Genomic DNA, 12983 nt, shown 5'->3' with positions numbered 1-12983 from the left:
CAGTTTGACAGTTCCTCCAAAAGTTAAACCTAGCAATTCTGCTCCTAGGTATAAATTCAAAAGAACTGATTCAGCATATGTACACAAAACAACCTGTATACATAGTAGTATTATACACAATTAGGCAAAAGTGGAAATATTCTAAATGACCACCAATTAATGAAACAATAAACAAAATGCTGTATAGCCATGAAATAAAATTCAGTGAAAAGGGAATGAAATACTGGTATGTGCTTCAACATGCATGAACCCTGAAAACATTATACTAACTGAAAGAAGTCTAGACAAAAAGACTATACAGCGTAGGACTCCATTATGTGAAAAATATCTGGAATAGGTAAAGCTATCAAGGCAAAAAGATCAGAAGTTGCCAGGCACCAGAGGGAAGGAGGCTAATGAGAGACTTATGAAGGTTCTTTCTAGGAATAATAAAAAATGTTTTGAAGTTAGAGTGTGATGATGTCGCACAACCTTAGCAACATACTAAAGACCACTAAAATTATATACTAAAAAGTGAATTTAATGGTATTTGAATTATATGCCAATAAAGATATTTTAATATAACTGAATAATCAAAGACTTCATAGTAAGAATGATGGAAATTTAAAATAGTAACCTATATTGGCACTATGAATCCTCTTTTTCTAGCCAGTCTCCACAATTGTCATACTACCTGTATGGTTGCAGGATTTTAAATTCTTGACATCTTCTAGAACTAATTTAGCATATATTATACGGTTATTAGAGTATCAAGGTATCAAGGTTGGTTCATTTTAAGTCTTACAGGGCATGAACTAACTGGTTTAGTAATGTACTGAGAACCCTGACAAGGAGCTAAATACATCTTTATTTAAAATATCACGTTTTAATTGCTAGACATGGAAAAACTAAGCAGGTGAAATTTAAAGACTATTTCAATTTAAAGTAAGTAAACAATAATAATGATGACTTCATTTCAACATCAGGATACCGGAAACCTGTGTTTTGTCACAATTTTCAGATTAAGAGTGAGTTACAAAAATAGAAATGAATAAAAAAATACAGAAGGAAGGAAAGGGCTAAAGTCCAAAGAAAACCAAACACATCTGACTAAACAGCTGTGTTGAAAAACAATTTCTTATCTTGCAATTAAGAACCGATTTCTTTCTGAAAGACACAGGACATTGGGTTAATAGATTTCTTTAAAAGAAAATCTGTTTTGGCTATTGAAACATTAAAAGAACAGAACATCTGTTTTGCAAGTAAAGACAGATTGCATAGAAGAATCAAATATCAAACCACCGATTAGACTAGCATTTAATCTGTTCTATTTAAATTTTCAATAAAAGTAAATGAAGTTACATTCTTGAAATTATAGCTCAGCTATAAATATTTAACACTAGGAACCTCTAACACCAAGATGCTTTTAGAGCATAAAGAAAAGAAATATTAGTACATTTTAATAATTTTAAGTTCTACTTGACATCTATATCAAAATCAGATTCTAAAATACTCTACTCCTAAAGTCATTTTTAAAATATTGTAAAAGGGAAAACTCACCATCCATGAATTCTGTACATATTGAAATCCTGTTTTCTACAAAAAATGCCCCATAAAATCCTATGATATATGATGAATCACACTGCAACAAAATATGGCAAAAAAGGAGTTAAAAACCTGTAAGCCAACACCATAGGTATGTTTTATAAGTAAAAATGACCAGGAAAAAAAATTACCTTATAAAGAATTTCTAATTCAGACATAATTTGCTTCTGAAGTTCCAGTGTAATATCTAGTAGTATTACCTAAATATAGAAAAGTATTAACATTAACACATTTATCTTCCTTCAAGTTAAATAAAATTATATAATCATTATGAAACATAAATTTTTTTAAAATGGTGGTTCCTTTATTCATTCCCCTCAGCCCTCCCCACCACTGTTATCCCCAGGAACACACTGTATGCACATCTGTCTACGCCTTTGTATTGGGGGAGGTGGTACAGAAGTGATTGATGGGACCAAGGAAAAAGCTAGGTCTTAAAGGTCAGCATTAATGGCGTTAAAAGTCAGTTAAGTCATAGCACTTTTAATTTATGCACCCTATTTTGGCCACATTGGTTATTTTCAGAGGAAGATAAAAATGACTCTCAAACCATTAAAAAAGAATTGTCATGTAATTCAGGCACTAGGCAACAGAGAATGCTAAGTAAAAATAACATTTAAATGGGGGTTGTTAGTTATGAAACAGGAGTTTTAAAAATATATCATCTTTTATTTTCTCCAAGGTGGTTGATGCTTCTTTGCAAACAAATACTGTTTTATTCTATTAGAACTTGAAGGAACTTCATTGCACCTAATTTCCTTCGTTTAGAGAAAAGGAAACCAGGGTTTCTTTCCAGGGAACCTTGCTGTTTGAAAGTGCTGGGTACCCTGACTCCTATTCTCCTGTGTTTCCCAGGACTACCTGATACTTCATGGTTCTCCTAACAATGTCAACTACTGAATTGGTCTTGTGACACAGAAATATTTTTTAAAAATCTGTAAACTTACATAAGACAGATCCTAGTTGGTTTCAGATGTTTATTTTTAAAGGAAGAAGACAATCAATTGTTCAAAATTTACTTAGCACTTCAGTAAAACCAAATCAAGGTAAATTGTTTTTTACTTAAAAATGACAGTGATGAAATATAACAGGTAAAAAAATTTTTTAATAATTGTGGCAGCTTCTCACTCTAGACTTTTGTAGGTAAAAACAGCATTTCAGATTACCATGACAGTGTAGTCACACACCATTCAAGACTGAATTACATTTTATATTACAAATGAAGAATGCATATAATCATATTGGGAAAAAACATAAATTAGGAACTGTAAACTGCTGACAGAGCAAGGAAAGAAAAGGGCAATTCTAAAACACCCATTTTTAGTAGTGACATTCATTTGAGGAAGGGGAAGGTTAAAAAAAAGAGGCATCTCCAGTTTCTATCAAGAGTTTGCTTTAGGGTTATTTATAAAAGCTCTCACTAAGCTAGATTGTAAGTATAATACAAAACTGCCAAGAAACATTTAAACACTCCTCTCGATCAATAGTCATTTGCCAACAATATTCACTTACATTTTTATTCTAGTATAAAATTTAGCAACAAAATAAATTCATCTATTGTTGTTTCAATTCTATGCCATAAAATACCACTTGTCAAAGACAGGGCATCTTTTATCCTGAAAAACTCTGCTAAAAGGAATGTAGTTATTATTGACCCTGGCCTTACGTTATAATTACCTAGGGTACTTTTTAAAATTCCCAACGCACAGACCTCATCCCAGAACAATAAGTTGGGCCGCATCTTTGTATTTATAAAAAGCTCCCAACTGATTTCTAACTCACAGTAAGGTTAAGAAACACTTTTTTAAGGTTTCAAAAATGCCATTTATGCAGTGCTAAGAAATAGGAGTATGAGGATGTATTGCATCCCTGGGCCATCAACCTGGAGATGAGAGGATTCCACGTATCTCCCCAACACCTTGAAATTAACCCAAAACTAAGAAGATAATATCATTCCCTTGACTGGAGAACCTTAGTTGGGTTTCTGATCCCAATTAAGAACAAAGCTAAAATCTAGCAGGACATTTCAGATTCTTCCAGTGCAGCCCAACTCAGTTCTAATTCCTTCTTCCATTACTCCCAGTACAAACCCACTCCTCGTGGGAACCTGATAGGTTTTCATCATCCACACATGCCTTGTGTTTTTTCCCACTTCCAGTCTCTGCTTGTCTGTTCTCTGTAAGCTTCCTCTCCCCACTCCACAGTCACCAATTATAAAAACCTATTTGATCTCAGACCCAGCTTGAATGCCTCACCATCTCCATGAAGCCACCCCAAAACCCTCCATCAGAATTCTTCTCTAGTTCTGGCCCCATATGTTTCTCCTTCTCATATTCTGCCTTTAGCCTTCAGCCCTCATCTCCAGAAATCAGCAGTCTCGAGATTACAGAGAGGTCATAAACCCTTCAAGGGCCAGGACTGAGATGCCTGTCTCTCCCCTCATCACCCATCACAAGGGCTTTCTCACAGTAGTATCCATTGAGTGATGTGGGATTTAATTAAAGTGCTCCATACAACCATCATCCTCTAAATAAGCTGTTTTTAGACATGAAGGAAACATATTGCTTGATTTCTACAACTAAATTTGAAAGCAAAGACGTAAACACTAAAACAAAAGTGCTATGCTGATCTAAAATGGAGCAAGGAACACTGACTGTATTTGTGGAGCTAATCCATTGTACTCTAATTGATCTTGATCATTCTTGGTATTTACTATAATCCAGAAGAGTGGAGATTCCATAATGGTGGAAAAGTGAATAAAGTAATTTCTGGGAACTTGAGAGGGAAAGTAAAATCCACCTTAAAATAACTCTACTCAAATGCTCTCTATTTTCTGGGAGACCTGGCACTCTGGGTGGAAGGTTAATTCCCCTTCCCCTGGGCATTCTTGTGAGTGAGCTTTAAAGCTGCTAAAAATAAATGAGACCAATTCATTCTTTGAAGGCAATGGGGGAAAAGTATAGCAAATGCTAATTTTCTTTTTGAAGTCCAAGGAAAAGTATGGACTGCCAAGTCTTCGCTGCTTTTATTCTTTTTTTTAATGATTTTTTTCTTTAGGAAGCACTAAATGCTTCAAACTGGAGAGAATCTGAATATGAAGCATTTCATGGAGAAAGGGTTAAGTAGGGAACTGAAATACCTGAGTGCTTTTCCATGGCTCTCCACTACACCTCCAGGACAAATAGGGATGAGTTGTCAAGTTAAATACAAGCAGTCAAGTGACTGAATTATAATTTACTCTGTGTTCAATTTAAATTAGTGTGAGGCTATTAAAATATACAGTATAAATACGGCAATTCATCACGAGCTGTCATGGATGACTTCATTTATTTGCTAGAGTGGCACACGCTCCACTAAAGGGAAGGAGAGCAAAATCACAGGTCAAATTAAGTCGCTATTCTGTTTTAATTCACTTATTTAATCTGTGGAGACATAATTGTCTTTTACAGTATGTACAACTCAGAAAGGAAATTTGGGAGGATTACAGTCAGTATACAAATGATTAATCAAATGGTCCATTTAAATGCTAGTTTAAAAGCAGCAGAAACCCAAAGCAGTCAAAGAATGATAATCAGCACACACTATGTACAATGCTAAGAAATTTCCTGTTAGATGAATTTTTCCCAATTAGAAAACAAACAATACTGGGAAATCAATTAAATCCTCTAAGCGTTACTATTTGAAAGATTTTATAGAACACAATTAATGGTATAAAAAGGTTCTGTTTGCAAGGTGGCTAACAGTATTTTTATTTGTTTTCTGCTCTACTTATTTGCAATTGTCTTGCCTACCTACACCAAACAAACAAACAAAAAGCTAGTTAAAACCACATTTCACATGTTACATAGGTCATTATCAAATAGTTATTTTTAAAATATGATTAGCATAATTTTCAAAATGTACTCTTATAAGCAGAAAATTATCTAAATTCCATAGTACAAAATAAAAATTTAAGGTACTTTTATTCTTTCCCAAGCTCAGCTTCTTTTAAAAATAAAAGGGAAACATTACAATGTGCTTTTTCGTCTAAAAAACAAGAACATTTAAAAAGACATAAACATTGGAAACACTGAATAGGTATAGAAAAGTAGCCCGTTTTTAAGGACTCTCATCTGATTATTCCCAGAGACATTCAAAGCCCAGGTCCCACTGACCACTTGACTTGAAAAATCAAATCTCCCTCATCATTCTATGCAGGCATCAGAGCCCTGCAGGTGATTCTGCGTAGACAAGGACTGTGATTTGCTGCTTTTCACAATCCCTCTGTGACACCAGGCAGCCCCGTTTCACAGCTGGGGTCACTGAGAGGTTCAAGTGACATGCTTGAGGTCACACAAAAGTCAGGAGAGGGTCAGGAAAAGATCAAATGCACTTCTAACTCTTAACCTTCCATTTCACCCTTTAATATATTAAAAAAAAAAAAGCTAAGAAATATTCTGGTGGAGATCAATGGTCCATACAAAGAACACTATAGGATATTTTGTATGTGAATTGAACCTGCTTTCAAGATGCTACATCAAAAGATGAATGAGAGCTGAGCACAATGGCACAGGCTTGTAATCCCAGCCACTCAGGAGGCTGAGGCAGGAGGATCACAAGTTCAAGGCCAGTTTCAGCAATGTAGTGAGACCCTGTCTCGAAATAAAAAATAAAAAGGGCTGGAGATGTATGTAGTGGTAGAGCAGCCCTTGTTTTAATCCCCAGTACCACCAAAGAAAGATGAATGAGTCAACTGAAGAACAAACAAAAGAACAAAAATGTATTCATTCATTCAGTCAGTCAACAAAGTATGTGTTAAACACATTTACTCATTACATGTGGTACTCTGTGCTAGGCTCTAGATAAGGCTCTGAAGGGTAATCACTGAGTAAGGAAAAAACATAGATAAGCTCTGCTCACCATTTACAAAGAGATTTCAAAATAACAGGGGAAATGTACGTATATGCTAACAAAATGCAAGATGGTGTGTGGTAACACCTCTAAGTCACATACAGAGAATTCTAGAAAGGTGAGTTTAGATAGAGCCATCTAAAGTGGCAGGGTTTATTCAAAAACATTCAATGGAGAAGTGGCCCCAGAAATGTGTTAAGGATTTTGATAGGAAGGCATTCTAATTAGAGATAAGTATGTGAATCAAAGTGTTGGAATGAGGAAGTGCCTGGGTTTAGAGGGGGCAATAAGTTCAAGTTAAAAGAAGCCCGAGATTCAGACACATAAGACAGTGCTATAAAAGTAGACAGGTAACATACGGTAGAGGGTCTTGAGTTCCGTTCCCAGGAGTTTTAGTTTATTTGGGAAGTAATGTGGAGTTTTCAAAGACTTAAGAGGGGAAGAGATATGACCAGAACTATGCTCTAGGGGGACAAATGAGGGTGGGTGAGCAGAAAAGGCATGGGTTTAAGAGCACTTGGGACAAGACTGCCTGGGTTTAAATCTGGGTATTTAAACTAATAAATTTAAATTAAATTTAAACTAATAAATCTGGGTATAATAAACTAATTATCAGTTGTGGGAAACTGGACAAGCTATTTAACATCTCTGTGCCTCAGGTCCAGCATTTCTTAAATGGGGATCAATAACAGTAAAAAAGACTATTGTATTAACTGAGGAAAATGTATGTAAAGTACTCAACACAATATAAATCATCAGCAAATGGCAGCTTCCATTTACTGAGAGAACAGTTCAAAAGCTGGCCAATCTGTCTGAGGAGAGGCGAAACAAGCATCTAGATCAGAGGGGTTATGGGAAAGGAGGAGGAGCCAAAAGCAAGCAAACGAACAGAATCACACAAAAATCCACAGGCTTCCAGGATCCAGACATTAGCCAGAACATGATGATCCCTGAAGGGTGGAAAACAAGTAAGAGGAGCTGTCTGGTCATCCGGCTTCCTGACTAGAGACAGTTTTCAGGCCCCAGTACAGGGAGGAGAACTCAGGGGGAACTCAGTCATCTTGAGTTGAGAAGACAGAGCCACATTGGCTGGCAGACGACCAGAGGGAGAGAGCTACAGAAGTCAGCAGAGGGGGTGATGGAGTCTTCAGCAGGGTAATGAGCATGATGTGGATGTCAGAGGAAGCAACACTGGGCAGAAGACCTACAGGGCAGGAAGAGTTGTGTCCCACCAGCCAGAGTGCAAAATCTTGTAATCTTCAAGACACTGAGTAGACTCTTCAGAAGAGCACTGCCTGCACTGAGTGGGGGGAATCAGTTCCAGACTGATCGCTGAGCTGGTCCTGTCTAATAAAGCTTAAAAGCAAGTCTAAAAAAAGAATCAAATTATTTCAAAGTCACTGAATAGTATCTCAGAACAAAGCTTAGGAATGCAAAAGTAAAGAGCACCTATGCTACGTGACTGCCATTATAAAAAATTGTAAGACATAAAAAAAAAAGAAATATAACCCCAAATAAGGAGATAAAGGAATCTGTCAAAACAGATCCAGAAATAATATATATGATAAAATTAGTAGACAAGATCATTAACTTACTTATCACTACTATACTCCATACATTCAAGAAGGTAGAAAAAAGATTAAGCATGTCAAGAAGAGACATTATCCCTATTTAAATTAGGAATAAAAAGGACAAAGTCTGAAATGAAAAATAAATTGGACAGGAATAATATTACATTAGACAATGGAAAAAAAAACTCAGTGAACTTGAGGACATGAAACTAGAAAATATCCAAAATGAAACAAAAATAAAAATGACAGGAATGAATAATATAGTATCATTTTGCTGTAGGATAAGTTTAAGTGACCTCATACGCATGCAATTAAAGTTCCCAAAGGCGGTGGTTGATACTTGATGAAAAATGGTTTTCCACAGTTGGCGAAAGTCAAAAACCCACAGATCCAAGAACCTCAACAAATTCCATGCATGTGAATAACAAACTTACATCAAAGCTCAACATAATCAAATTGTATATTAAGACCAGAAAATAGAAAAATATCTTAAAAGTAGTCAGAGAAGAAGTTATTGCTAATATATAGGAGAAAAAAGATTAAAAGTTAACAGTAAGCTTCCAACTGGAAAGAACACAGTGAAACTAAATCTTTAAAATCCTAATGAAAAGAACAGTCAACCTAGAATTTTGTATCTAGTAAAAATAAAAATACCTTCCAAAAATGAAAGTGAAACAAAATACACTTTTTCCAACATACAAAGGCTGAAAGAATTCACTGTGCTACAAGACTTATACTACAAGAAATGTAAAAGAAAAGAAGTCCTTCAGACAGAAGGAAAAGAGTATCAGATGGCAATCTAAACCACAAAAAGGAATGAAAAGCACTGGAATTGGTAAATACATGAATAAATACAAAATTTGTCTTTTCTTACTTTTAAATGTATGTCCTTAAAAGATTAATATCTGAAACAAAAATAGTAACAGTGCCTTTTGGGGTTTATAACATACAAGGAAATAAAATGTATAACAGTAACACAAAGGTAGAGATAGGGAAATGAATATGTACTATTGTAAGAATCTTAGTGTATAGATAAAGTGGTACAGTGTTATTTACACAGGGAGAGTAGGAGAAGTTAAAAATGTATACTATAAACTCTAGAGCAACCACTAAAAACAAAGAAGGGGCTGGCAAGCATACAAACAGAAAAAGAAAACAGCAAACGAAAACAAGGAGCATAATGATAGCTTTGACTCTAACCATATCAATAATTACATGAAATGGCCCTAACATACCATTCAAAAAGCAAATTTTATCAGACTGGATTACAAAGACTCAACTATATGCTCCTTACGAGAAATCCTTTTCAAATATAAAGATACAATACGTTGAAAGTAATACACTAACACCAGTCGAAATACCACTGGAGTGGTTTATTAATATCAGACAATATGAATTTCAGAGCAAAGAATGTTTCCATGGACAAAGACAGTTATTTCATAATGACAAAGGGAACACTTCATATAACAACCCTATATGTACCTAACAGTAAGTATATCTTCAAAATAGAGGAAGTAGGGGCTGGGGTTGTGGCTCAGTGGTAAAGCGCTTGCCTAACATGTATGAGGCACTGGGTTTGATTCTCATCACCACATAAAAATAAATAAAATAAAGGTATTGTGCCCATCTACAACTAAATTTTTTTTAAATATAGAAAGTAAAAATGGTACAAGTATAAAGAAAAAATAGGCAAAGCTACAATTATTGTTAGATATTTTAACACCTCTCTTTCAACAATTGATAGAAGTTCAAAAAAATCAGTAAAGATACAGAAGATCTGAAAACTACTGACAGTCAACTTGATCTAGTTGACATTTATACAACACCCTCTATACAATTTGGACAATATACTCTTTTTTGTGCACAGGGAACATCTACCAAGATAGATCATGTTTTGAGCCTTAAAACAAGTCTCAATAAATTTAAAATAATTTCAATATAAGTTTTGAACATAGTAGGATGAAATCAGAAATCAATAACAGAAAAGTATATGGAAAGTCTTCAAATATTTGGAAATTAAAAAAAAAACAAACTTTTAAGAATTAATGAACAGCACTACCTGTTTTGAAGAGATGGTACATTTCTTTCTTTTCTTCAGAATATGACTATTATATAAGTTACATGGTTTGTGCCTTATCCATCAAGCTTAGGGCTAAACAAAAAGTTTAATCAAAACAATCATATCTACTCTTACATTATACATTCAACTCAGTGTGAACACACAGTATGTAAGTGCACAGAATCCAGAGATACAAAGTGAATGTAATATAGTCTTTGGTCTAAAGTACAGTTTAATGATCAGGTGTGGTGAACAGTGTATTTGTAAACTCCAACTATTTTCATTTTACGAAAGTCTCTACTTTGTAAAACATATCTGTTTTAAAAATCTGCCTTTAATTCTTTACAGAAAGAGCTATTGGTCCCTTGCCATTCCCACCTAAGTAATCATGCACAAGAATTTTAATATTAGGCTATCTTAAACATGATTCAAAATGTATGAAATTATGAAAAATTTATAATGTACTTGTAAGGCCAAATAATTATAGTTTTTTTGGATGATTTATAGCAGTCCTCTCTCAGAATAAATAACCTAGATGTGACTATCTTTAAATATACCATCAGCAACAATCTAAGACTTTAGACATCAAAGGAACAAACATATAACTGAATAAGTGGGCAAACAGTGCATAAGTTGGTATACATGTTCTCTTAGGAAAAGGGAGGGACAGAAAAGACAATCCGGTTCCAAGGTGGCATGACAGTTGCTCTGGGAGAGCTCAGGGGGAAGGCTGGGATAGAGCCTGGTTCCTGTGGTTTCAACACTGGACCTCAGTTTTCTTCTGTAAAATGTGGGGGCTACAATAGATGACCTCCAAGGTCTCTTTCAATTCTACAATTCTGTGGGTCTAGTTTGGTTGGAATACAAAAGAACTTACTCTAAGAAGGAGCTCTGTTGTACCTCCTCACCATAGGCTATTTAAGTTATTAAAATGATTAATGATGCCACAAAACACATTTGAGGTGTTATACTATATACAGAATTCTGGACTGTACTAGTAGTCAGAAGATATAAGTTTAATCTTTATAAGAGATTAAAGCATTTACAAATTAACTGTTCTTAGTTTCCTCAGGAAGAGATGCAGAAAAATAAACTATGCGATTGCTAGGAAAAGAGACCAGTTTCTCACTGTGAACAGCTACAAAGGCCTTTTGGAAGTAAGGCTTGAAAAGACAGATGGAAAACAGAGGGATGAACAATGGTAGTGACTTATATAAAGGCTACCCAGTACAGAAGACATGAGCTTTGGAGTTAAATAGACCTCTTTACATTCTAATTCTTCTTCCAACCCTGTGACCTTGAACAATTCAGGTTTCTGAGTCTCAGTTTCCTCAAATTTAAAATAGGTAGAATTACTCTTCAGTTTTAAGGGTTAAAGATAATAGTTATAAAACATCTAGCATCATACCTGGCATATAGCAGTCACTCAATAAACAAATGCTTTCATTACTAAAGATTGACGAGGGCCGGAAAGGAAGTAATTGACTAGTAAAGCAGAAGGTATGTCTGGAGAGGCATCAAGGGACCAATCTGCAGACGGCCTGACCAGGTTGCAAGCCAAGTGCCCGGTGTTAAAAGGGGTTTTTGGGGTTAGGACTTTAGGTTACAAAGGGCTCAGTCAGAGGTGCAATTCAAGACAGTACATTGGAAACCTGAAATTTTAAATGAGGGAATTTATAGGCTGAGGCAGATAAGGAGAAAAAGGAATGCATGAGTACTCAGTTTCTGAGCTGCATTACCAGGAACATGGTGATGCAACTCAGCAGAGACCAGGGAAAGAATGTTCTCTTGAGAAGAGCTACAAGGCATGGAGCTACTGGCACCTGGAAGGTGTACTTAAGACACCTCCCTCCAGATGCCTGAAAGTCACAATAGGACCATCTGAACCTTAAACCATTTCATCTCCTCACGGACAACACCTGTGATTCTAGCTAACAAGAGAAAAGAAAGCAGTGAGCATCAAGAATTTTACAGAATAAATCCAATGCTTACCTTTACAGCTAATATTTTCCCACTCGGAACATGATATGCTCTAAAGAAAGAAAAAAAAAATAAGTTACTTGAGATCACTAAACAATCTATAAAATGGTTAAAGACACAAATGTCAATTCAAACATTTCTGCAGCAATGGGAGACAAACATAGTACTTTCAAAGAACATTAATCATGTTGGTCATTTATATTTTCATGGAGTTTAATGGTTTAAAACCAAAGTGATTCATTATACATTACCTTAAAATAACCCTCCAAGGTAAAACTGGTATTATTATCCTCCTTTATAGATGAAAACTCTGAAGCAAAAAGAAGTTAGGCAGTTTGCCCAATGGTGCAAAGTGAGTAGTGGCAGATCTAGACTCAAACCTAGGTCTTCTGGCTCCAGATCATTTATGACTGTTATCATATGTGTATGTATGGGGAGGGTATCTACAATTTCATGCTAAGCACAGTATGGAGGCATGTAAAATGGGAAGTTTTGTTTGTGTCTCTTTCAATTACATATGCAGATAAACCACATTGCCACATTTCATCAAAATATTCATAAAACACAGAATTAGTTTTGGCTTACTATATAATTCCATATAAGGAATCATAGTTAAAAGGCTATAAGGCTCAAGCATGTGACTCTTGTTTTTCTTAAGCAGAAAAGCAGGCTCCAAATATCAGATACAGCAAAATAACTATAACTTAAATCGAGAAATAGGAACAGGGCTTGGGTGTAGCTCAGTGGTACAGAGTTTGAGTTGCAGGTGCAAGGCACTGGGTTTAATCCCCAGCACTGCAAAAAATAAATGTGAATACATTCATTTATGAAAAACAGTAAGAGAATAAAATTAGTGAAATAAAATACTATTCAACAAGTCCTACTGTGTTAAAATGTAA

At 35.2% G+C, this 12983-nt stretch overlaps 1 protein-coding gene across 6 annotated transcripts in view; it reads right to left on the bottom strand.

The window, feature by feature from the left end:
• Nucleotides 1–12983, bottom strand: part of MAP2K5 (mitogen-activated protein kinase kinase 5) — a 241415-nt gene that overhangs the window by 152858 nt on the left and 75574 nt on the right. For 5 of the 6 annotated variants that reach the window (XR_013762228.1, XM_079129590.1, XM_079129589.1 and 2 more), the window contains exons 9-11: nucleotides 12097–12136; nucleotides 1716–1784; nucleotides 1540–1621 (exon numbers count right to left, since the gene is read on the bottom strand). Coding sequence is in view for 5 of the 6 variants with exons in the window: in XM_079129590.1 (XP_078985716.1) it covers nucleotides 1540–1621; nucleotides 1716–1784; nucleotides 12097–12136 (191 nt within the window). In the remaining variant the exon portion in view is untranslated. The remainder of the gene's footprint in view (nucleotides 1–1539; nucleotides 1622–1715; nucleotides 1785–12096; nucleotides 12137–12983) is intronic. The other variant, XM_079129591.1, reaches the window with a different exon arrangement.

Source organism: Sciurus vulgaris (genome assembly GCF_902686455.1).
Source record: "Sciurus vulgaris genome assembly, chromosome: 2".
Lineage (NCBI taxonomy): Eukaryota > Metazoa > Chordata > Mammalia > Rodentia > Sciuridae > Sciurus > Sciurus vulgaris.
Note: the sequence above shows the minus strand (reverse complement) of the source record. Positions and strands in the feature narration are given on the sequence as shown.